General features: G+C 39.5%; 1 protein-coding gene across 1 annotated transcript; it reads left to right on the plus strand.

The window, feature by feature from the left end:
- Positions 1–1,919: 1,919 nt before the first annotated feature.
- On the plus strand, positions 1,920–24,832 carry LOC120728042 (suppressor of tumorigenicity 14 protein-like). The gene is made up of 22 exons (XM_040022712.1): positions 1,920–2,176; positions 4,692–4,903; positions 6,240–6,339; positions 7,368–7,498; positions 8,403–8,473; positions 9,137–9,330; positions 10,591–10,626; positions 10,833–11,061; positions 11,575–11,708; positions 12,109–12,206; positions 12,381–12,481; positions 14,140–14,273; positions 14,365–14,469; positions 14,646–14,753; positions 16,234–16,338; positions 18,241–18,345; positions 19,846–19,962; positions 20,048–20,231; positions 21,894–22,165; positions 22,391–22,527; positions 23,416–23,587; positions 24,035–24,832. Exons 2-21 carry the CDS (start codon positions 4,841–4,843, stop codon positions 23,575–23,577), a joined length of 2,586 nt encoding a protein of 861 aa, XP_039878646.1. The 5' UTR covers positions 1,920–2,176; positions 4,692–4,840; the 3' UTR covers positions 23,578–23,587; positions 24,035–24,832.
- Positions 24,833–27,427: the final 2,595 nt, after the last annotated feature.

Consider the following 27,427-nt stretch of genomic DNA (forward strand, 5'->3'; position numbering starts at 1 on the left):
TTTTTTTTTTAGTCCTTTTGCAAATGGAAATTACTGGTGGTTTTTTCCAGTGTTTTTAAATTAAGGATGAACCAATACTCAACATAATGTTTTATACAAGTATAAAATCGTCATATCAGTAGTAGATACCATTGGTTCCATCTTCTGATAAATTGACAGTAAATTGAAGTTTTTAGTCTTTGCTTTGGAGGCCTTATGAATGTTTTATCAGCAAAACAATGTTTCTATTACTTTCAGTATCTGATTATTATGATGTGGTTTTGAGGGTTTGAACATTAATTGAATTGCGTCTGATTGTCTCACACCACTTACAGTGGGGCAAAAAAGTATTTAGTCAGCCACCGATTGTGCAAGTTCCCCCACTTAAAATGATGACAGAGGTCAGTAATTTGCACCAGAGGTACACTTCAACTGTGAGAGACAGAATGTGAAAAAAAAATCCATGAATCCACATGGTAGGATTTGTAAAGAATTTATTCGTAAATTAGGGTGGAAAATAAGTATTTGGTCACCTCAAACAAGGAAAATCTCTGGCTCTCACAGACCTGTAACGTCTTCTGTAAGACGCTTTTCTGTCCCCCACTCGTTACCTGTATGAATGGCACCTGTTTGAACTCATCATCTGTATAAAAGACACCTGTCCACAGCCTCAAACAGTCAGACTCCAAACTCCGCCATGGCCAAGACCAAAGAGCTTTCGAAGGACACCAGGAAAAGTATTGTAGACCTGCACCAGACTGGGAAGAGTGAATCTACAATAGGCAAGCAGCTTGGTGTGAAAAAATCAGAAAATGGAAGACATACAAGACCACTGATAATCTCCCTCGATCTGGGGCTCCACGCAAGATCTCATCCCGTGGGGTCAAAATGATCATGAGAACGGTGAGCAAAGATCCCAGAACCACACGGGGGGACCTGGTGAATGACCTGCAGAGAGCTGGGACCAAAGTAACAAAGGTCACCATCAGTAACACACTACAACGGCAGGGAATCAAATCCCGCAGTGCCAGACGTGTTCCGCTGCTGAAGCCAGTGCATGTCCAGGCCCGTCTGAAGTTTGCCAGAGAGCACATGGATGATACAGCAGAGGATTGGGAGAATGTCATGTGGTCAGATGAAACCAAAGTAGAACTTTTTGGTATAAACTCAACTCGTCGTGTTTGGAGGAAGAAGAATACTGAGTTGCATCCCAAGAACACCATACCTACTGTGAAGCATGGGGGTGGAAACATCATGCTATGGGGCTGTTTTTCTGCCAAGGGGACAGGACGACTGATCCGTGTTAAGGACAGAATGAATGGGGCCATGTATCGTGAGATTTTGAGCCAAAACCTCCTTCCATCAGTGAGAACTTTGAAGATGAAACGAGGCTGGGTCTTCCAACATGACAATGATCCAAAACACACCGCCCGGGCAACAAAGGAGTGGCTCCGTAAGAAGCATTTGAAAGTCCTGGAGTGGCCTAGCCAGTCTCCAGACCTCAACCCCATAGAAAATCTGTGGCGGGAGTTGAAAGTCCGTGTTGCTCGGCGACAGCCCCAAAACATCACTGCTCTCGAGAAGATCTGCATGGAGGAATGGGCCAAAATACCAGCTACTGTGTGTGCAAACCTGGTAAAGACCTATAGTAAACGTTTGACCTCTGTTATTGCCAACAAAGGTTATGTTACAAAGTATTGAGTTGTATTTTTGTTATTGACCAAATACTTATTTTCCACCCTGATTTACGAATAAATTCTTTACAAATCCTACCATGTGGATTCATGGATTTTTTTTTCACATTCTGTCTCTCACAGTTGAAGTGTACCTCTGGTGCAAATTACTGACCTCTGTCATCATTTTAGGTGGGGGAACTTGCACAATCGGTGGCTGACTAAATACTTTTTTGCCCCACTGTACCATCAGTACTACAGAAAACTGTAGCTGAATATTGCTTTACTAAAGTAGTTTCACATTCACTTGTTTTTTTGTGGGTTCTTTTAACACTGGCAGCTACTGGTGGGTGGTGAGAACTGGTTTCAACGTTAGTCACTCCCTAAATAAATACTTAGTTTCCTGTTGGTTCAAATGTCAAATGTGGACAGTTTTAAACATCTGCTGAAGTTTGCTAAAACAACCGACTGCGTGTGCAGCTGAAAACCACGTAAACACCTCTGAGCTGAAAAATAAGTCAAAGGTGAGTGTTTTTTGGTCTTCATACAAACTATTCTAATCGTTTTTGTACATGCAGTTGAATAATCTGGCGTTTAACATGATTACATCTGTTGTTCAGCATTAAGGAGCAATATTAATTATCATATACTGTCCTGGTCAAATATGCCATGTCTGTGCAAAGTTTCATGGATCAGTGGAGAATTGAATTAAGTTAAATTAATTTTTGAATTCAAGGAGAACCTTGCCCATGTCCCAAGAAATGTTCCCACCACCTTAATCCAGATTCCCAGGTACGTTTGAATAGCAGGTTTAAAGGTTCCTGCTGCTTTTTGCCGATCATGGAGGAATCTCAATAGTAAGCTGTGATCACGTATGGTGCAAAAAAGGACTGAAGTACATTGTGTCTTGAGGCACAAGATTTGCTACAGTAGTTAGCACTGTCACCTCACAGGATGTGATATAGATCAAGTTTTTGAAATTTAGAATAAAGTGCTGCAAGAATGTAACTGGTCAGTGAAACTACGCATTACTATATAAATGTAAGTACGGTAAATGTGGATCTGCAAGCATAACATAACTAAATCATCAGAAACTCTCTATGCTAACTGAAGTTAAACTAACTGAGATTAAACCACATCAAAACACACACACACACACACACACACACACACACACACACACACACACACACACACACACACACACACACACACGAGCGCACAGCTTTGAATGAACAGATTAGTTTGCAATAAACAGGTTTTTTCTTCAAGTGTCAATTCAACTTGAATTAATTCTTTTCTAATGATATAGCAGTGAGAACCGTGTTTCACTGATGTAATGGTTTTACATTTTTATATAATGAATCCACTTTTCATTTTCCTTTAAAACAATATTTATTATTATTTAACCTTCATGTCTGTTATGTTGTTTGATAGTCAAAGGTGGCAAAAGTGTTCATTACTTAAGTAGAAGTGTTCATGCTCTGAGGCAGTTCTCTGTGAGCGGTAGGACTGTGTGTATTTGCCGTCCTGGCTCCTGGTTTTCAGCTCAAGGTTTCTGAAAATCTAGTGAATTCGATAACTAGTTGATATCATAGGTGTATCTAGTAGGAGGCTGGAGGGCAGCACTGGTGGTCGCCAGTATTTTTAAACGTTTGAAGAGAAGAAGGTGTGCAGGGGGAGCAGGTACAACTTAGCAGCTGAGTTGCAGCTGCGCACTCAATATTATAATGTCGTTTATTTTTTGTCCCGCCGGCTGAATTGAAGGAAAAAAAAATTCTTAACTTTAAAAGAGGTGTTGAAAAATTGCTGCGGTGTGCTCAGCCCTGCTGCCTTTTGTGGATACTGGTGTATCATCGTGACATATTGGGATACTTAAATTAGCTGAGCCAAAAGTTCTATTTTCCCACAGACGGTAAAATAAACTAAATTGTTAAGTTATTCTGACACATAAATCTACTGTTGTTGTTTAAATCACTTTTGCTGAAGTTGCACTCAGACACAACATTAAAGACTCTGTGCTGCTGCTCCCACACCGACAGAAGCAACGGACAAGTAGGATATTTAAAGCTTTCAAAAGAAGAAAAAATCAGATCTTCAGTTAAACGAGTTCTTCTCAAATACAAATATGATCTCACAGCAGTACTACATTTATCTCTTATATTTGGATTAATATGCATTATTGTTGTTTTGATTTTTAATGAAATTCATCTTCTGTTAGTTTCCAGAATCATTTTGTTGTTTATCATCTTTTTTTAAAAAGAATTGATTTTCTTTTCTCAAGTGCAAAATCTCTGCTAACAATCAGATATGAGTTTCCATGGTGTGCTCTGGTTTAGAAAGGATTATGGTGTGAGGTAAAATAGTGATGACATTTAGAAAATAGATATATATCTGGTCATGTCAGCATTCTTAGAAAAATCTTTTTAAATTAATGTTTTCTTTTAGTTCTTTTTGAACAGACCACACACATCCTGTGGGGGCGGGGCATCAGCAGAAATGAGTGTGAGCGTGCAGTCAGAGGTTTTGGTCGTGACACCAATGACAAATATTTATTTATTTGCAAATAACAGTTTTTGAAACTCATGAAGTCCCTGTGATTGTTCTTTACTACATCATAGCAACATGTAAAAACAAAAACCAACTAAAGTGTCAAAGTGCATGAAAAACAAACTTTGTACAAAAAGGAGAAAACTGTTGCTGCTGTACTGTTTTCTATAAAACCACTTAAAAAATGGTACTTGTTGTCTTTTGCCCAAACATGGGTCTGACTTATGTATCAACCATCTGGTACTCAGACTTTTTTAGTGCAACTGTCCCAAATTAAACAGATTTATTTAGAAAAGGACGAGCGGTGAAAATGTGATCTTTTTAGAGAGTTTTTGAGATATTAATGTTCAGATTGGATCAGACTTTTCTGTCTTAATAATTTGATGTGATTAAAATTAGGATGATTCCTACATATATCAGAATCTGAATACGGTTTAAAGAACAGGCCACCAACCTCATCTTTCATCTCTGTACTCAATCTTTTTCCAGAACTGAGCTTCCAATAAGAACCAACACAAACCCGTCGGTTTCTACCCAGAGAGGGAGAGAGAGACCTGCTGATCTTTAAATAAAAAAATAAAAAAATAAAGAGGACAATAAACCACACTGAAGTTTTTTTTTAAGGCCCCCTGGGAACCATGAGTTGGGACACTGACACTGTGGATTTACTGGGTTCACAGGAGAGTTTAAGTACCAGACAGGTGAGTCCAGTATCGTAATGTTAACCTGCCCATTATGTCACATCAGGAACAGGTTTGTTGGTTTCAGCTTAGATTAAAAAACAGAGATGTTCTTGTTTTATATTAATATGTTGTTAATGGTTCCAAATTCTGTGCACCGCTAAATAATCTGTGCACACAGTCTTGTAGTCTTTCTCTCACCACTGTTTTCTCTTTAGAAGAGACAGACTCTCACTAATCATTTTATTCCACCCTAACGCTAATCACAAAAAGTAAAAAAAGAAAAAGAAGGAAATGGTTGAATTTCTGCCTTTTGAGTAACCGCCCACTTATAGCGAGAAGTTGGGGTAATTTCTCAGGCTGTCATCAGAAGGCTGCCTAAAAATAGCATTAATGAAAACAGTGACTAATCCAGACGGTGGACATGAGTCGCAGTAACTGGTTTTATTTCATAAAAATAACCCTAACCATTTTTAGACCACTTGTTGGTTTGGATACTCTTAAGGCTTGAAGCTGGGAGTGTGGCTGTAGCTACAGCTGCTAACTGAAGTCACTGAACTGGGAGAAATCGGACATAACGAGACCCAAGGGAAGCGAAACTCAATACATTCACGTAGGACACAGACCTTCAAAGTAAAACAGGAAATGTAACACAGACGCAGACTTGACTAGGGGAGACAGAGCAACTAAGAAACACAGAGAACAATAACAGGGAGACACAGAGGGCGGCTAAATACTCAGAGAACTAAAGAGAATACAAGAAAGCCAAACTAAGACACTAAAGAATAAACTGGGGCAACAAAGAACTAAGATCCTAATACAAAAACTCAGAGACACAAGAAACTCAAAGCACTGGGTCACCGACCCAGGACCGAGACATGTTGAAATGTAACAATGAGCAGCTGTCTGTATGTGTGTAATTCAGCGGTACACTTTATGGATGCAGGTGCTAGCAAACCTTAACTAATCTAGTGTTTCCCAGTAACTTAGCACTCCACCTTCTCCTCTTCAATATTTTTACTTCTGACTTGACAAAAATATATAAAATAAAACGTTCCTTAAGTGTCGATTACAATTCACTTTCTCTGCCCTTGTCTCATTGCCAGCAGCCAAAAGCTTCCTCTTATAGTTCATATTTTCCATAGCTTAAATGTTTGTCATAGAGAATCCTTGTTTGTGTGTTTCTTTTAATGCATCCTTGCAGGACTTTGTTACTGACTGAGTCAATTTGTGCTGACTCCAGTCCTAAGATGTTTCTTGATCAATGTCATTGTCTTCCTTATAATATATTGTTTGATTCTTTAAGTGACCAAATCTGCATCTTGAGCAAACTCTAACAACAGTCTCCTGTCTGCAGTATGGTGACCGTTGCACAAACTGCAGTCTGTCCAAGAAAAGGTTGTCGATAGGAGTCGGTCTGCTGATAGTATCCTTTCTGGCTTTGGTGACGCTTAATCGTAAGTAGACTTTATTAAACTTTACTCATTTGTAAAGGTGTGCAGTTCGTTCAGCTCAGTGGAGTAACAGCAGGTATCCTTCAAAGACCCAGCAATTCTTTATGAGTTGGAGACCTCTGCATTCACCATTTATACAATCTATATCAGTCCTACTGTGCTGTCAAGAGGACATTCTGTCAATGTCACAGTCATGGTTGGGCTAACAGAGCACATGAACTTTCTTTTCAGAATGATGGGAGTTGTTGTTTCTATTTTTTACGGCTACAAGGATTAGGGTTAAGTGATGTTTTTTTTTTTTGCAGATTTAGTGATTGTACTGCCAAAATTCCAACTGGGTCTTCAATCTGAGAGTCTGAACTTTGATTTAGTAGGATTACAGAAATGTAGTGGACAGTTAAATTGCTTTTCTACTAATACTACTACTTTGTGCACTGAGATACACCATTTCTATTTCACACACACATTTATATGAGCACTTTTTTGCTTCTAAGTGCTTTCTGTCTAACATTCACACCCTGATGAACAGCAACCCAGGGTTCAGTGTGTTGCCCAAAGATATTTTGGTATGTAGACAGTAGCAGCCAGGAATCAAAGCACCAAACATTTAAGTCATTAGCAAATGACCTGCTCAACCTGCTGAGTCACAGCCACAAACTATAAGGAACTTTATATATATTTTTTTAGTTAATTTTATAATATTGCTTTTTTTGTTTTCCCCAAGTACTGAAAAAGTTTACTTCTTTCACCTGTTCATCCTGCTGCATCCATGAAGTGAAAACATGCAGACACTTGTTTTGATAACACATCAGCTTCTTTATTTGATAATATAATATAATATAATATAATATAATATAATATAATATAATATAAAAATAAACGGAAACTTGGTTTGGAGTAATTGGTATAACACCAGGTGACTTTTCTGAATTGGACTTTCACAGCTAGTTATGGCTTTTTTTATGCAAACAGTTGTTTGAAAATTTTGGTAATTATATGTTCAATATTGAAACATCCATATGTGTCATCAGTACACAACGATGACACGGTGCAGAGAATTTACATCGGCTCCATGGGAATCAGCAACCAGCGATTCCTGCCAGAGCATGAAGACCCCAGCAGCTCAGAGTTTACTCAGCTGGCTGCTCAAGTCAGCCAACAGGTGAGACCTAACAGACTCACAGCATGATGGGTGTTCTCCATGTATGCTGTATCGCATGTATCACTTTAACCACTGGTTACAACCAAGGTTTGCAGAACAGCATCTCTGAATCCACTACGTCTCCTGTCGGCTGGGAACAGGAAACTGTGGCTGTTCAGTAACATCAAAAGAACTGGACAATATAGGACTGCAATGATTTGCACATTTCATAAACCAATATTTTATTCACAATAGAAGACAGAAAACATCTCACATTTTTAAACTGAGACTTTTTTCTATGTTATGAATTTTTTTTTTCCATTGCCCAGTTTTAAGCGTCTTGACTTCTGCTGCATTTGAATGGTAGGGTCAGTATTTGGTGTAAACAGCAGGAAACCATGGCCCTATCCTGCTTTGTGTCAACAGTTCAGCCTGGTAGTGGTGGTGTAGTGGTGTAGGGAATATTTTGTTGGTACACTTTGGGCTCGATGATGATACTCAACTTCTCGTGGCTGCACCATGTCACTGGTTTCTTGAACATGACATTGACTTCACAGTAGTCAACTGGTCTCAACTGGTCTTTGTCACATGCACAGTCTCACATGTCACTGTGACAAATCTCCAGCGACTGTGTGATGCCATCCTGTGGAGATGGATCAAGATCTTGTTGTTTAATCTGTGCCACAAAGAATTAAAGCAGTTCATGTATATATCCACACAATGAGGCCTGATTAAATTGCAGGGTTAACTGCCTAATGATTCAGTTACAACATGGTTCATTTTGCTAAATGACTGCTTGCTATGAATCTGTATTGTAATCTTGATGTTATCACAAACCTGTGGCTTCCTCTGTTGTGTGTTTCTGTCTTTGTTGAGGCAATTAAAGGAAGTCGCTGCAATGATGTGTGACTTTTTTCTCTTTCAGCTGAAACTGATTTACTTCAAAAACTCAATGCTGGCCAAATATTTCAACTGCAACACCGTCCAGGCTTTCAGGTACTGTGAAACAGAAACTTGACTGCCTGTCAGGGGCCATGGTGTCATGCTGACTGTTAAATGTTGTGTGTTTGTCATTTGTTCACTGTGATCAGCTTATCTAGTTGAAGATGTTAAGGTGCTGAATCAACAGTCAGTTCATTAGAGTCGGTGCAACTGTGACATGGATCAAGATGCAATGGCCTCCCGGGGTGGTCAGAGGGCAGCCATGCCCAGCCATGTGCACACGCACGCGCATATCAGGTGTTGCTATCCTAGGGGGGACTTGTCGTTGACACAATGCTTTCCTTAGCCGCTTACCTTAACCATCAGAAATGAATGCCTAATCATAAACCTCAGCCTAAACCTAACCTTGTGACCCTGACACTAAAACCACATGTGTAAGACTGGGAGGTATGAAAAAAGAAGGGGTATTCAAAATTGGGTCCATATTTACCAGCAATGCACATATTAATATTTTGAATACATAAATTAGGTTTTATAAATATGGCCAGTTTGGTATTGTGGTGTTAAACGCTGAGCTGTAGTCCTTTGCATCTGAGTATTCGATGATTGGTTTTAATATGGTGGATTGGTTTGTACCTAAAATACTGAACTCTCTTGTTCAGTGGGGCACTTTAAAAATAAAGTCTGTATAAATCCTCTCTGTGTCTTGTGGAGCAGTGAGGGTGACAGCGGTGACGACAGCATTGTGGTGTATTATGAGTCGAAGTTTGATGTCCCCGTCCCTCAGCAAACCACTGTGGATCAAGCCATTGAATCTCTGGAGCCTCCAGCAGAAAGTGAATGGAGCCAACAGGGACAAGGGCTGCTGAAACCCAGTGACACCCTGAACATCAGCAGCATCATCTCACAAGGTTTGACAGCTCATAGATCCATGCAATTTACACTCTTTTACAGGTTTGTTTGTGGTTTGTTACCCAATCAATTGCCATTGTAAATGAGTTCCTGGAGTAAATGTTGCTTTCTGGTCAAGAGGTCGTTCTGGTCAAGGAAGTAGTTCAGACTTCCAACAGGTATATGACTCGGCAGTGACTAACAGATGGCAGCATGAGACAGGAAGATGCACATAGTCCATAAGAGGACACATTTCTTCAATCATCTCAAAAGTTCTGAAAAGTGCAGGAATGATCTAAGTTAGGTTAATATATGAGCCTTTGAACTCAAAGCACCATATTTACTTTTTAAAAAATGTTAAGTTAACATATATCTGAGATCTTCTGGTATCCACTTCCCTCACAGCGGGATTTTAGTTGATTTAAATGATTCAGAATATAACAGAGATTCCTAAGTGGTTGTACGACTGCTGAAAATGCCTTATAGTGTGTGGTACATGCAACACTGATGTTTGCTGGAGACCACTTAGAATAACATATCTATTTCTGTATCACTGTTGTCTCCCAGTGGTGAGAAACTTTGAAGTCTTTGAAACACTGGATTTGCTCTAGTGGCTGCTAGACTGCTGCACTGTATCTAATAAGGCAATGGGGTCTCAGGCTACGTCCACACCAGCCCGGATAGATTTGAAAACAGCGTTTTTGCCTGAAAACGCTCTGCGTCACATTATCGTTTTCAATCGTTTTCACAGAGTTGTGCTTCCACATTAAAACGGCCGAAAACACTTACGTCCCAGTCCTGCACGTGCGTGAAACGCAAGAAGTTTCAGCCTGCATCATTTCTGTCAGCGTGGTGTTATTTGCCTTCCGGCTCTTTGAAACGTTGCAGCAAAATGTTGAGAAAAAGCACTGAGTTTTTTAAATGGACTAACAATGAGGTGGAGATGTTGCTGTGAGTATCACAAATGTACAAAAGTGCAAAAGCGAGTGAGAGTTAAAGAATTTGAAGAAAAGCTATCTGGAGCATGTGCAGACATATTAATCTTTAACAGGAGAGCAAACAAAACAACTGTTGTATAATGCCCTCCGCTATCTTAGTTTAATTGGTCACATGACTGCATCACATGACTAAAATGCATCATTGTCTCCGTTTTCGCTTAATTCGATTAAAAAAGAAAATTCCACCAGTATTTATCTGAACATTTTCAGCATCATGAAATTTGAGTTAGTAGTGAAGAACTGATATGTGGTGTCCTAATAAATGTATTTTTGTGTTCACAGCTATAGATCAACGCTTGGCCAGGACCCCATTAACTGGTGAGAACTGGTTTACCTGCAAGCATTTGTGTAGTAAAGTATACAAGTTTATTAAAATTAAAATGTAAAGAAGTCTGTTTATGGAGGTAAATAGGTTGCAAAATATAAAAGCTTGTATCTTCATATCCTATTGGGGAAAAAAAAGTGATGCATTCATGGTAGTGCTGGTGTGGGTCAAACAAGAACTTTTTTCAATGTATTTTCAGAGAGGATGTTCTTCGACATCCACGTCAGAAACCCTGGATTTGTTCATTCTCCAGGGTTTCCCTATTATCTTTATCCTCCAAATCTCAACTTGCAGTGGAGGCTTCGTGCGGACCCGGGCCACCGAGTTAGGCTCGACTTCCACACTCTGATCTTGGAGGACGACTGTCAGCACGACTTCATCAAAGCCTATGATTCGCTGGCTCCCATAGAGAAACGTGCTCTGACAGAGTGAGACAAATAATCCCTCTCCCAGAATTTAAACTGTCATCTACCTCTGTGTGTTTGAGATTTTAGCTTATTACATTGATGGGCAGATATACTTCAGGGGTGGATGCATGAATTTTTGCAAATTCACAGCTAAAGCTATGTGTATGGGAAAAGGCAGAAAGGTACACTCATTCTTTTTATTGTTGGATTTGTTTGCAAAAAAGTTTTTGAACGCTAAGTTTGTAATAATGTAGATAAATGTTATAGTTTGGTAAGCTACCTTAATTCCTGCATAACTTAAAAACCAAACTGTGTAGATCTGGTCTGAGCTATATGGGAGAGCTGTGTATTTTTATGACACATTCTTCCTTTATAAATGCTTGGGATGTTTTTTCTTTTTTCTTTTTCACATCTTTACATGCATCCAGCCCCAGGACTGTGGTATCACTGCTCTGTGTTATCAGAAATAAAACAGGCCTTTCAGGCATCTTTAAAGTTCCTCTGTAAAAGTTAATATATCCGTTCTTTTCTCAGACAGTGTGGTCATCCTCAAAAATCATTATCCTTCATCTCTGGAAACGTCATGTTACTGACGCTGGTCACAAATGAGGAGAAAAACTTCCCTGGCTTCAAAGCAAGCTACTTCCAGATTCCTGTGACTAAACTAAGTAAATGCAGACACATTTTGAACAGTTATCACTTCTTCCTGTTTTTTTAAGGAAAAAAAGAAACAATTGTTTTCACTGGGTCTCAAAGAATTTCATGAAAATAATATTGCACTTATATACATAGATTAATGTGTAATTTTGTCTTCCAAGAAACTGATGCATTCTCAGAAATGTATAATTATTCAATAAAAAAAACCCATAAACTAGAGCACACTGACAAAAACATGTCACTGTAACTGGGATTATGCACTTGAATGTGTACGGAAATAGAATTCAGTGGACCTGCAGGATTATGTTGTGTCAGTGTAAACGCCATCTCCTGACATTTCTGCTGATTCTTGTGATATTAGAAACTTAATAGATGGAAGCTGAGTATAGTGATGAACTATCTGTTGTTCAGATTGTGGTGGCACAATGACTGAAGACAAAGGCTTGTTCTCTTCACCGTTTTTTCCCTCCAATTACCCTCCAAGCACATCATGTGTGTGGAACATCGAGGTAAGTCCTCAAGATCCTATTTTAATTTCATTTAAATTAAAAATTAAAAAATTAAGAATAAAAAAATGAATAAGGGGTTGCTATCATCTACATCAGATTTGTGATGACCTTGACATTCATTTTCACAACATTTTCTCAGTTAATAATTACATTTGAGCTGTATTTGATTTTCAGGTTGCAAAGGAAAAATTTGTGAAGGTTGACTTCAAAAAGTTCTTTGTGGGAAATCAAAGTGAGCATTGCCCCCATGATTACGTTGACATCAACGGTGAAAGGTAAGTAAGCATCAGTTTATGCCTCCTTTTACTGACTTTGTACATCATCCGTGTCAGTGGTGGGATTGCATGAGTCCAAAATTTAGACTGCAGAGTTCTGAGTCAGCAAGTCCCAAATAAAGACCACAAGTCAATGTGTCAGAAGAGTTTTATGACTTGATCACTCAAATTGTGAACATTGCCTTAAATTTGATTTATTCTGCTCATTTTCATCTCAATCTTTTGTTATTGGACTGGACTAGAGTAGCTTTGATTCATATAATAATAATTTATCTGATAATGGGCTTTTGATGTAGCCTCTAAGCGCAGTCTGAAACAAGCTCCTCTCTAAAAAGCCAACTTTTTACTAATGAACTGATGCTCACAAACAGAATGTTGGAACAGCAGGTGGATGGAGGTTGTGTGCCCACAGGCACAGCTGTGTGCGCACGGTGACCATATAAAGGATTTTCCTAATATCTGAGATCATACAGACCCAGGTGTAGAAAAACTCCTATTTTAGAATTGACAGCATGCTTAAAACAAAAAAAAATTGTCTTACTGCATTTGTGCTGACCATTGGCACACTGGGTGATGACCACAGAATCAGAATTAATGTAGAATTACTGTAGTTGGTTATGTGTTGGCACAACATTGCCCCATCCCTTTTTTATACTTGAATGGTTCATGGGTCATTGTTCTTCATGCCTGCAAAGCTTTCGCTCGAGGCCACTTGAAAAATTACTTGAAAGTTACATGAACAATTTTGAAATTCTTCCCCATACATGCTAATGTGAAGCCAACTGCTACAATCTAAAGAGGGTAAAATTAGACTCAGTTCTAACCTTTGAACCACACATCAGTAAGTTGTGCAGTCATGCTTTGCATGAAAAAGTCACATATTCTTTTGTTTTTTCTTGGCTACATTACTGGAGCTGTGTTCTTTCTGGTACAAATAAGAAGTTACTCTCTCACATCCAACTAGTTCAACATGTAGAATAGAATAGAATAGAATAGAATAGAATAGAATAGCTTTTTATTGCCATTGTTACAAAAACAATGAAAGGCAGTTTGTGTGTGAAGTACACAAAAGCATACGTATTTACACAATAACACAGACAAATGTACACAAGAAAGATATGTACAAGTTATACATACACCTGCATGGATGCACCCATAAATACATACATACACACACATACATACATGCATGCGTACATATGTACACACACACATTTCCACATACACGTTTACATATATATACATACACATACATGCCCTCTGAGGAGCAGGTGCATTGTGAGGTGGAGTGTGATCAGTGATATCGCACACTGAGTGGGGGGGGTGGGGTGGGGGATTTAAGTACCTGAGCTTATGACTGATTGAATCTATTTGAGGGGTCTGTAGCTCAGATTTCTGGCTCAAATTTACATTCCAGGAACAAACTTGAGTTTATACATTTGGCTGTTTGGTCATGAAGCTTCTCTGTAGCTGGACGAGTATTGTTCTGTGTTATTCAACAGAATCACACTGTATGTGCTCTACCTGAAAGTATTAGTTATTCATCCCCTGTCACTAGACTGTGTTGAAAACACTATTTTAGGACTTGTGTGTGTATGTATGTCTGTTCAGACAGACAGACAGCTCAGTGTGTGTCTGTATCTCTTTTTTTGTTGTAGGCTGTGTGGCAATGGCTTAAACAGCAGAGTGATCACCATCAAAAGCAACGAGGTGACCATTACGTTTAACTCGGACTCCTCCTATGTTGACCAGGGTTTCACTGCTGAGTATGAGGCCTTCATCCCAACTGACTGTAAAGAGGACTTTTAAAAAACATTTTCATAAAAGGATTTCAGCATTTTCCAACCCAGGCAAATAGATGAAGGGACTTTTTGTTTTATCAGCTTGTCCAGGAAGGTTCCAGTGCAACAACTCCCTGTGCATCAGCAAGATTTCTCAATGTGATGGCTGGAACGACTGTGGAGATAACAGCGATGAGATCAACTGCAGTGAGTCCAAACCATCAAACATCTCTTTGTATGAAGTCTAAAAAGAATAAAAGAAGGTTTAGCAAAAAAAAAAATCCAGGTTAAATATCAACTGGAATTGACCTCAAAAAAACTGTAAATCACTCTCAGTCTGTAGCATTTTATTGTTGTTGTGTTCAATTTGTTTCTCTGCTTAGCATGTGACGCATCTCAGATACAATGCAAAAATGGTCACTGTAAACCCAAATCTTGGCTGTGTGATGGGATTGATGACTGTGGAGACAACACAGATGAACAAAACTGCAGTGAGTAAAGCAGAAATTTAATTTCTAAATATTTCATTTCATCAAATCAAATCAAAACATTTTTATATAGCACAATTAAAAACAACAATGGCAATCAAAGTGCTTGACAAGTTAGGAGCCAATAAAAATAGACACATTTACCAACAGCAAAACAACAGCAACACAAGAAAAACATAGAAACCAGCCAAATGATAGTCAAACTAACCTAAGTCAGAGCCAAAGTAAAAAGATGAGTCTTTAAGTGAGATTTAGAAGACTGAATAGACTCAGCAGTGCAATAACATTCTTTGATCAAGGTTAGATCAAGTAGTTGGTCTTAAAGCCAGACTGGAACTTTTCACTAATACCACTGGTATCTAAGAAGTTGTTTACATACTACTTTTCCAGGATTTTTGACAAAGAGGGAAGTTTAGAAATTGGCCTCTAAATTGAAAGAACACTAGAATCAAGATTGGTCTGCTTAATAACAGGTTGTACAACAGCATGCTCGAAGGCAGACGGTACACAACCTGAAGACAGTCAGGCATTCAATATACATAAAATCCAGGGCCCAATAGTGTTCAGCGCTTCCTTGAAATTACGGGCAGGAAGAATATCATATGGGGAATGGAGATTGTTAAGTGATCAATTATTTCCTCTACATCCGAAAGAGATACAGGCTCAAACTGCTGAAAGACAGCAAAGCATTTAGGACTGGGACTTGATGTGAGAGTACCGATAAAAGCTGGGCCCTTGAAGTTGTAATTTTATCAATAAAATACCTTAAAAAAAAATTCACAAAGGGAGCGAGGCTTGTGGCAATTGGTCAAAATAAGACCAGACAAGAAGGCAGATTTAGCAGCTTTCATAGACTTCTGATATTTTGATAAACAGTTTTGAAGGATTTTCAGTGACACTTGAAGCTTCAGAGCACAAATATTTTCATTCAGCCAGAGTTGATGTAAAGTGTGTGTGTGTGTGTGTGTGTGTGTGTGTGTGTGTGTGTGTGTGTGTGTGTGTGTGTGTGTGTGTGTGTGTGTGTGTGTGTGAATGAGGACCCCAAATGCAGACTGTCAGGCAGGGATTAAATTAAATCAACTCTTGATTGAAGGCAATCCAAACCCAAAAGGTAACAAAGGAAAGTATTGAAAACATTGAAAAACCAGGAAACACGAGGGAACCCAGCTGAAACTAATCAGGGAAACAAGACAAAATAAAACAGAACACTAAACACAGGTGACTAGGGTTGGCAAAATAAAGAAGGAAGCGATTAAACAAGGAAAAATCACAGAAAGAAGACTTCATAATACATGGTTCTTACTGGAGAAGCAGTGTTACTGAAAGACAGACTATCATAATCACAACTGGAGCCAAAGCAGAAACCTTGATAACGACTAAGAAGAAAACTAAAGATAATCCTGCGAAAAATAGAATGCAGAAGCCTAAAATTCTGGTACCATGACATAAAGAGATGACATGATTTTTGTTTTTGTCTTATCAGCTTGTCCAGGAAGGTTCCAGTGCAACAACACCCTGTGCATCAGCAAGATTTCTCAATGTGATGGCTGGAACGACTGTGGAGATAAGAGCGATGAGATCAACTGCAGTGAGTCCAGACACAAACACGGGTTTTCTTTGTGACTCTGCTTTGTGTGTGACGTGTCTTGGATACTAACAAAAAAAATAAATAAAATCACTCGCAGTAAACCAAAATCATGGCTTTGTAATAGGTCGAGCATCTGTGGAGTATGGCGTTATTTCTGTGCCACTATTCAGAGCATATGTAAAAAAAAAATTTTTAAATTGTTGCATTTTGAGCAGACATTTATTTTGAGTGAAGAAATGAACACAGTTTATGTTGTGACCCAGAAAGAGTAATATTTCAAACTCCTCCACAACTGCCTCATTTGAGCTTTGGACAAAATGCATTCTGGGATATTTGCCTGGGTTTAGCTACAGTGGCTAGTGAGCTGACTGGAGACCAAAACAGCCAATCAGAATTTTTTGCATCCAAGTCTGTGATTGGTTGGTTTTGTGGCACAAATATAACTGTGCCATATAACATGCCATACAGGGGCCCGTCCTTTCACGATGGTTCACTTTCTTGCTCCTCTTCATTCTTGGGTTTCTGCTGCCTGAGTTATTCATTAAGCACACGGGCAGTTGTGGCCACCAATGTGTGACGCATTAATTCATAGGCTTTCTTGGTCAATCCAGGCAGTGCACAGGTTGAAAGGAAGTGAATGTGCTATCTGCAGATGGTGTTTTGCCCCTCTGGTGTTTCAGCCAATTCCTTTCTGGGCACTGCTCATTTTTGAGCCATGTGCTTGTTTATCCTAGCCAAATGGACAGGACCTTCCACATGGTGCTGCCAGAGGGGGATTGTCTGTAATGCAGTATTCAGATATTCTAGTAGAAGACCTCATAGAAAGTAATAGCAGTTGCTTCTTATGGACTCTTAAGATGTTGGAACAGTGAGCAACTAGTTGTTTGAATGTAAGTGTAAATTGTGGCGTTAAATAATTCATAGGTCCCAAATCCTCATGTAATCTCTTTCATAGGGGTAACTGGTGTAGTAGCATTCTGATAATACCCTTTTCTCATAGCTTGTCCACTGGAACCATAACCTGGTTCCAGTAGCCACTCATTAACATGCCGTGGCCCCTCAACACCTGATGTGGATCTTGTTAATATAGGCAACGTCCGAGCGGGCATTGCTTCATTTATATATTTCTTTCTCATATACTGAAGTAGGCTTTGGATAGCTTTGGTATGTGTAGCCTGGGGGCCTTAGTGGTTGGGATTTAAACTCCTGATGTACTGCTCTGAAGACAATTAGTGTTACCACTGTACAGCACAAGTTTTTGTCCCATGCTTATTAGGAATTCCTCGTTCATGGCAAATGCAGTCCCTATCACAACTGGGATTTGGTGGAGACCCATTCCTCTTGACAAAGGGTAGAAACACGCCAATCCATTCAGTGTGGGGCATATATATATCTAAATCAGGGGTAGGCAACCCCAGGCCTCGAGTGCCAGTGTCCTGCAGGTTTTTTATATCACCTTGGGTGATATATACAGTTCAGTTCAATTCAGTTTTACTTGGATAGCTCCAAATCACATCAACAGCTGCTTTAAGATCACAGGAATCCAAATGCTGAGAAGTCTGCACAGAAACACAGGTTAAAATCAAAACAGAGCCTGATGGTGATGAGAACAGGATAGATGTCAGACACGTTTCCTGGCTGATGCAATAATCTGATGAGGACGGAGAGTCTTCTTCCTCATTAAGAAACCAGCATAATGACCCGATTAGGAACTGGTAGGTTAATCAGCAGATCTTGTGACAGGTGAGTAATGAGCAGAGAGGTGGAGATGCCAGGAGGAGGCCTGAACCCAAATCATTTTAAAGAGAATTATTTATTTATTTTATAAATGTTTAATTACAGGATTGCAGCATTCTCTGAACTAGGTAAATAGATGAAGGGATTTTTTTTCTGTCTTGTCAGCTTGTCCGGGAAAGTTCAAGTGCAGCAACAACCGGTGCATCAAGAAGACTCTGCAGTGTAACGGCAGGGATGACTGTGGAGACAACAGTGATGAGCTCAACTGCAGTGAGTCCAAACCATCAAAGATCTCTTTGTGTAAAAGGAGTTAAAGAAGGTTTAGCAAAAAATGTGGATTAAAGCTAAAAGCTACATAAAGCCTGTTTAAAAGAAGATGAAGTAAATATTCTGATAGAATCCTTCCCCCCCAACTTTATCTATAGAACAGTTTTTCTTTTCTTTATACAAAAGTCCCAGACATACAACTGATAGTTCATTTCACAAGCAACAACTGCATGTCAACACCCTGCCCACCTCCCTACCCTGCCAATTACCTACCTACCTCCCCATGTCAGGTTCAGGGCACGAACAGGACCCAAATGCAGGACTTTGTGGTTAGTGACAGTTAGTTTGTTTACTCACTATTCATTATAAATAATGTAACAGTTTCCAAAGACGTGACTTCTTCATGGTACTCCCGACTCCCGCACAGTGCTCGTGGTCCATGGTGTGAAAGATGAAAACCCAACACTCGATATTTACAATAATGCTCTTCTCCTGTGACACACTCCTTTTCAGGTTCCTAATAAAACAGGATATGATGATCAATTTAGCGTTCACACAGACAAGAGCAAAAGACAGGTTCATATCAGAGCCAGGGCTGTACTGACTAGGTCACTCAAAGATCCAGTGTCGATTGAAGCTCAGCCACACACTGTTAAGTAGTGGACCACTGACGAGGGTAATCATCAGGAGCCGGCAAAGTTTGTAGACGACAGTTGTGGGTGTCTTCAGCGCAGGAATTCCTTCCGACTATACATACATTACACAAACATCACATGGGGAAGACAGGTCAGAAAGTTACAACAATGGAAAATGCACAACATGAAGAAAGACGAGGAGAAAAAAAAGAACTCCCCCAGACTGAGCTCCAACAGGGAGATCAGTTTGAGAATAGAAAAAAAAAATCAACTCGGCACATGAATCATCACACAATATAGAAGACATAAGCTTCGAAGGCGTTTGGGGTGACCTGCGTATATAGGGTGACCGTGTCTCAGGGGATTGGGAAGCTCATCTGTAACCGGAAGGTTGCCGATTCGATCCCCTGGCAGACACTTGGTATATTTCCTGTCTCCAGGAACAGGAAATCCAGTTTTAAGATCCCTTCCCAGACCCCTTAACGCCCACTCACACCCTGGGCCATATGACCTCAGGAAATCACATGATAGGGTGGGGCCAGGTTTCACAATGAGCTCACTCGAAACCCTGGCTGATTGTGACCCACACCCGTTTTCACACCTTGGCTCATGTGATTAGCTACAGGATCATCAGGGGGTCCTTTGTCCCTCTTTGGGGGAAACTCCCACTGGGTTTAAATCTGGGACTCTCCACCATTTGACCCTTAGAACTGAAGAAGCTTCTCGGATGAGAGGTGAAACATCTTCAAGCAACTTTTCTTTGCAAGCTCCTTAGACTACGATGACCTGGATGACTGAGAACCTTCACAGACATGTTAGATTAGAGTTTTCTTAGGGACTGATATCATGTGTGTCTCCTTTCATTTAGCTTCAGTGTGCTCAGCGTTCACCTTCCACTGCAGTAATGGACTCTGCATCAGTAAACTGAACCCAGAGTGTGATGGAGTGCAGGACTGTGAGGACGGCTCTGACGAGGCTAACTGTGGTATGTTTACCACACACTCACCCACAGATGGTTGCAGTGTGACTTTTCTAGTTACTTGGACATTGAGATCTGTGTTTGCTTTCAGATTGCGGGACGAATCTGTACAGTAGCACTCGTATCGTGGGAGGTCAGTCAGCTAGTGTGGGTGAGTGGCCCTGGCAAGTGAGCCTCCACTTCAAGGGGCTAGGACACGTGTGTGGAGCCTCTGTGCTGAGTGACCGCTGGCTGCTGACTGCTGCCCACTGTGTCCAAGACACTACAGTTTACAAGTAGGAGCTCCTCCATCTGAAGTACTGAGTGTTTAGTAGTGTTCAGATGTTTGATCATTGATTGTACTTGGATCCATGATCAGACATCTAAAATTTTAAAACCTTGCCTGAGTCTCTCGTTCATAGTCATCTACTCTGGAATTTCTAGACAGCTTCCAGTGCAATGCTAGTTTTCTCTACCTGGAATTCCAGTTCTCACTCTTTGGTTGTGTCGTCTGAAATTCCATCTCAGACCCAAAATTTTAACCCCGAGCATCCAATGTGCCTCACTTTGGATGCTTTTTTTGTCACAAAAACAAAAATGTTTTTTAATGATTGCCATTTAGACACACTGAACGAGATTCAGAAGATGACCTTGAATGACAGATCAGCTTAATTTATTTCAGGTAAGGTTTCAGTCTGTAGTCTGAGGCCAGTCACAGATCCTTTTATAACAATTCATGTGTGACAGACACTGTTAATATGGCCTTGAAAAGGGCTTTCACTGCCAATAAGTAGTGGACTATATTAAATAATATGTGGAGGTTATGTAACTCTATCCTAAGAACCCCATTATGTTTTTGAATTCTTAGTTATTATTGTATACTTTCTCTAAATGGCATTCCTATGGCTTCCCGTGAGGAATCTTGGAATTTTTCACCACCATGTGTACTTCAATGTGTATGTTAAACAGGAATGTAGGAGTACTTTCTTGCAGTAGTAGCTCTACAATTAGAAATATCCTGCCTGAGAGTGATGCTAAAAAAATAGTCTATGCATTTATTAATTCTAGGCTGGACTACTGTAGGTCGTTATTATCTGGCGGTACTAAAAACTTCCTGTAAAGCCTTCAGTTGATCATAAAAGCTGCAGCAAGAGCACTGACAGGGACTAGAGAGCATCTCTTTCTTGTACTGGCTTCTCCTTATTGGCTCCCTGTTAAATCCAAAATCAAATTTAAAATCCTTCTAATCACACACAAGGTCAATTCAACTTTCATTTCAATTTCATTTTATTTATATAGCAGGGAAATAGAACAACAATTGCCTAAAGTCTTGAACAATCAGGTACCTAAGTCTTGTACTCCTGGCTTACCTTTGTTCCCAGGATATTTAAAAGTAGAATGGGAGTCGGAGCCTTTTAGCCACCTCTTATGTGGGAACCAACTCCCAATTTGGATTCAGGAGACAAACTCTGTACTTTTAAGACAGTAAAAAAACAAACAAACAAACAAATTTACTCTGAGTTTGGAACAGTTCAAAACATTGTTCTAACATTAGCATACTTTGACAGTTTTACAGTGTCAACAGAATTCGGAGAGTATTTAAACTAATTATACAAAAGTGACTTATTAAAGGCAAAAGGTAGTTTATTGTGCCATCATTAAATACTAAGAAAAACAAGAGGCTATGCAAGTCTCTCCTCAATCCTTTTAATGCTTTGTTTAAAACCACGTAAAAGTAAAGATGCCTTATATAAGTAGAAATAAATTTAAAATGATCTATTTATTAATTTACATGATTAGCCATTCAGTAAAAGGACGAGCTGTTAGAATCCCTGACAGTTAGTCTTTTCACTGAATGGCTAATAATCATTGATCTAATTCAGTATTTTATTTTAAATTCAATTCCAGATTTGAGGTTAAAGAAGTTGTTTACAGCCTTGTCTGTTTTATTGATATAGGCTCTCTCATGCTGACCAATGGGAGGCCTTTTTAGGCCTCCATGTGCAGAACCAGACCAATGAGTGGACAGTAAAGAGGGGTGTGAAGCAGATCATCGCTCACAGGTACTACAACAGATACACTGAAGACAATGACATCGCTCTGATGGAGCTGGACACCAGAGTCAGCCTAACCCAGCACATCAGACCCATCTGCCTGCCTTCCTCCACCTACTACTTCCACTCAGACCAAGAGGCTTGGATCACCGGCTGGGGGACTACCCTGCAGGGAGGTGAGATGATAATAAAGAAGTACTGAAACACTGCCCGTCTCAAAGCTCTTTCCACACTGGAAGTGATGAGTTTGAATAAAATAATGAGAAAGACAAACATTTGAGTAGTTAGTGGGAGCAGATCTGTGGAGGTAGTTTGGTTTAATATAAACTTTTACAAACAGAATCTATTTTTTTTGTTATTCATCCACAAGCTCTACATGATTTGATCTTGTTGTCTCTCAGGTGTCTCAGCGAGTGTCCTCCAGATGGCGGAAATTCTGATCTTCAGCAGGCGGTTGTGTAATCTCCTCCTGTATTACAGGGTCACAGATAACATGTTATGTGCCGGATTCCTTTCAGGAGGCGTGGATACCTGTCAGGTACAAACCATTAACACATGCTTGCAATCTGGTTGCTAGCACCTTTTCATTAGTGCCTACTCTGATCGACTGGCCACGACTCGACTCGACTCAGATCGACTGATTTGATTGTAGAAATTATTGTAGTTGATTTGTAGAAATTTCCTTTGTTGCCAGTGTTGTGCCAAAAAGTGATTTCCGATGGTTTTCTGTGGGTTTTTCTTTTTTACGTCTGATATATTTACTTATATCAGTAAAAAGACTGTCGTGAAAAAGATTTATGACAGGGTTACATATAAAACAAAGAAATTGTCTGTTTTTGAAATATCTTCATAATATTCATAATATTCTTCAAATATCTTCTCTTTTTATTTGTACCCATATTCTCATCAATCCAGGTCTTTTTTGATCACTTCAAGTAAGCTTAAAATACATTTTTAATGCCAATGTTAATTTTACCTGGATAATTAAAGCATATATAAAAGTCACTTTCTGGCTAATTGATATTCTTCATGAGAGATGTGATTGACCTATTTTTGACAGATTTTAGGTCAACAAGTTATTTATAAGACCTTAAATTCCTGCAACCATCAGAAATCACTTTTTGGCAAAGACAGCAGTAAAGCTGTCGTACACATTGCAAGGCAGTGTGAGCTCTTGTTGGCAGCTTCATCTGATTTCCAAAATCAGCGATATGATTATTCGGATCAGAAAATCGAGCCTGGTTCAAGAAAAGAAATTCCACAAATCCTTCCAGCAAAATAACATCAGTTTTTAGTGTGTAAAAGCCTTCAGAAATTCACATGGTTTGTATTGTGATGCTTGTTGGGATTCAGTCAGAGATATTTCTCAGTAAATTAAATGAGCTGAATGTCAAGTTCTCCTGTGACTCTTCTTTCTAACTCTCAGGGTGACTCCGGCGGGCCCCTGTCTGTCGCCAACTCCCATGGGCGTTTTTTCCTGGCAGGCGTGACGAGCTGGGGCAAAGGCTGTGCTCTAAGTTTCAGACCTGGTGTCTACACCCGAGTTACCAAATACCGCAGCTGGATAAAAGAGAAAAGTGGAGTGTAGCAGCAGGAAGGTGAACAGTTCTCCGGATTATGGGTATTTTTGTTGGAAATCGAACCAGATGTTGACATTTTGAACCCCGGCTTTGTTTATTGTTTGCATGAAAAGTGCTAAGGAGCAATCACAAAGATGTAAAAGAGAGCTCAATAAAATCAGCCTTTCAATTATCTAAAACACATTATTATGTGTTTTAGTGGGGGGGGGCTCCAGATATTCCCTTGCTCTCAGTGTACAGAACACAGTTGACAGCAGCAATACTGACAACCTGACATCAACATGTCACAGACAATAAAAACACATATAGCACATTTATGGTGCAGAGATTCTCGATTATTTATCGAATACATATGCCTAAATGCAAATCTAAAATATGCATAACTAGTTCATATATATACAGTATGTGTAAGGTATGTATGTATGGCTGCTTGTGAACTTTCTATTTTATTTTATGCCATGTCAGCTCAGTCCCTGCTGCCACCTCCTCTCCTATCAGCTGCTCCGATCGGCCATCCTGGCGTGCACTGCTCTGTAGCAGGGAGGAGCTGGATCAGGCTGTGAGGAGGGCGTGATGGCTCTGCAGTGACATTTCCTGCTTCCTGATACTGGATTTGTAAAAATCTTGAATCGAGAGCGAGTCAGCACAAATTATTTTTTCTGCAGACATCACAGTGCATTGCAGTCTTTTTTTTCCTGCTTGGTGGCTGATCTAAAGTATACAGTGATAGATGAGCAGACTGGGTTACTGCATAAAAACTCCTGAGGCAGCTGGCACCAGAAGTACTGCTGGGCCTTTGAGATTCTGCATCTCAGAAGTCTGAACGTTTTCCAGAATTATAGCTGAATTATATTTTTTAAAATTATATGAAACAGCAACATAGTTTTAGCTTGCTCACAAAATGTATTGTACTTAGTTTGTTTTCTTTACATGAGATAAAATGTCAAAGTGTTGTTTGATGCCATCACTGTTCCTTTTAATGAAGTTAAAATATGTTTAATATATGTTCACTCTTGTTACTAAGACTTGAATCATGCTGTTTGGTCAGTTTGTCATTTATCATGATTTTAATTACTTGTGACAATTTAAAGATTTCATATTTTGCTTATTGATTAATTATTGTTCTGCTCTTGCTAACTTGCTAAGCTGATTAAGTGGTTGATTGAATATCTTAAATAACCAACAACAAACTTGCAGATGATGTATTGTGAATGTCTTTGAAACATGTCATCTTAATCAATCATAATGTGTTTCAATAAAAATCTTTACCAGTCAAACTATTTTCAGCTGAAACTGTCAGAAGGGTTTTTTTTTTTTTTACTTTAAAAGGATTTTAGTGGGCGCAGAATCAAATAATAGACACGGACATGAATATTGTAAACTCAAGCTCTTTTAATTTATGGAAAAAAACAACAACATTTAAACTACATTCCGATTCAAAACAGGGAAACAAAAATAATACCCCTGGACAAAACTGGGCAGACTTAAAAATAAAGTGTTGTTTTAAGTACTTTAAGTACATTTTTTGTTACTATGTGACCTCCAAGTGAGAACTGTCACTCACATGGGACAGAAGTGGTGGGACTAATCAAATACTTGCGGGCCCGTACAGACAGCTGTGGGTGGGTCCCTGCTCACCTGGACCCTCACTGCAGCAGGCAGTCGTCTACCTGATGGTGGATTCTGCTCTGCACAAGCTCAGGGCCCAGTTATACAGGGCTTCCTCATCTGAATCAGAGAGGATGAGGCTCCTTGTCTTTGGCTCCTTTGTGGTGGCATCTTTACACTGTACCTGCAGCAGGGCCTCAAGGCTGGTATAAACCTCTTTTCACTCTCCCCTTGCAAGACACTTTAATATAAGGGGCTACGGCTCCTTCAAATCTGTTTCGGTCTTTCCTATAAAACTTACCATTCATTTCAGATTCATTATTCTCAAAGGCAGCTTCTAAATGTGTCTCAGAAATATTAACATGAGCTACTGAAAAATCTGTTCTGGAGAATCTGGGAGTAGTACAGTATATAGAAGTATAGAGTCGGCCATTTACAAACAGACCAATCATAAAAGCTACAAATGACGTCTGACGTCTGACGGTTTGACAATTAATTTATCATATTTAAGGACGGCAATATCACCTCTGTCTCTGGCCACTCTCAGCTGTGGTAACAGTAATTTTCTCTTCTTCCTGATGGACTCTGAAACATCTTCATTGATGTAAAGACTGTAAAGCTTTCTTTCGAATGAGAGGATCAATTGTCTCTTTTTACATCTGTCCACAATCTGCCAGCTCGTCCATTCTACTTGTATGGACCGACTCTGTGAGCGCGTTCAATTTCAATGCCGTCACTGGCCAGGCCCAGCTTCTTCTTCTGCATGTGTCGGACTTTATCCTCCGATGTTTTCCAAGTTTCTGCTTTTTCTTCTATTAATCCTCCACTACGTCCTCCATCCCTCCTCCTCAACTGATTTTCTAAACAATCCATCTTGGTTGTTAGCTCTTTGTTTTTCTCATGCATGCTGCTGACCACTGATTCAAACTCGTTCAGTTTGCTTTTCACACGCTTCTCTTCAGTTTGCAGCTCATCAACAGCACCATCATTCCTTCAGAATGCTGTCCAACCTCTTGTTAGTTCTATCTATGATTTTAATTTGACAAATGGCTTGAAGCTATCTTGCTGTTGATGAGTCAGATCCTCACGTTGCTGTTCCAGCATAGCTTTTAGCGTGCAAACACTGACATAGCTGTCATCCTCTACCGTTAGCGCTTTAGCGGCCTTCGGGGGCATAGTTGTTAGACAGTTTCGCCTCCCCTACCAGTGAAGATCTCTGTTTCAATCCCAAATTGTGGAATGCTGCAACGTGTTTTGCATTTAGATGGTACTGTAAAGTTGAAGTGCTTCGGTTGTATGCAAGCTCCATTTTGCACAATTTGCACAAAACCACGCTTTTATCAAGGCTTTGGTCAGGTAGTCTTTTGAAATGAAATTTGCCTCAGATCAGTTCAAGCAACATGCTTTCTTCTGATTCTTTGTAGCTCTGATGTGTGCATCAGTGTAATCAGTATACCAGGAAATCTTGCATTGACAAAAGTTCCCCTTTGCTTGGAATGCAAAGTGCGATTAAATTTTTTCAAATTAATTAATCGCAATTAACGCATTAAATTCCCACCCCTAGTATTTAATAAAAATACGATTAAAACAAAAATTGTATTGTTCATACATAAAAGTGATTGTTCAGTTTCAGTATTTCTTTTTCTTTAAAAAATTTAAAATGTCTCATTTTGATGAAAATTAATTCAAAATTTAATTCAATTTTTCAATTTTATTTATAAACATTATAACATAAAATGAATTCGTCATACATTTAAATTGTCTTCAGTGATTTTAATGTATGCGGTTGTCAGAATGAGGACTCTGCATACTTCCTGTGGGAGCAGAGGAATCAGCCGAAATGAGTGTAAGAAAGTACTACTTTGTTTTGCTTTCAGTTAACTCTCCCTCTTTGGTTTCATGTGGTTAGGCAGAGGACTCACAACCAGTGTTGGGTAAGTTACTTTAAATTAGTAACTTAGTTACATTACCAGTTACTTCCATCTAAACTAACTCAGTTACTTCAAGTTACTCGTTACTTTCAAAGTAACTAGTTACTAGGCAAAGTAACTTTGGTTTTACTCAGACTTCTCTTGTTAATGTGTTGCTCTGTAACTGGATACTCAGCCAGATTGCCAGTCTTCTAGCTTGCTTACTTGCCACAAGTGCACTGTGCCACCTACCAATAGAAAGGAAAAGATAATGTGCATATTTCCACGAGAGAAATCCCACGCCTGGACCGTCGTTGACCGCCGCCATGATTCTAGCCTA

Source organism: Simochromis diagramma, unplaced genomic scaffold, assembly GCF_900408965.1.
Source record: "Simochromis diagramma unplaced genomic scaffold, fSimDia1.1 OVJJ01000308.1, whole genome shotgun sequence".
NCBI lineage: Eukaryota > Metazoa > Chordata > Actinopteri > Cichliformes > Cichlidae > Simochromis > Simochromis diagramma.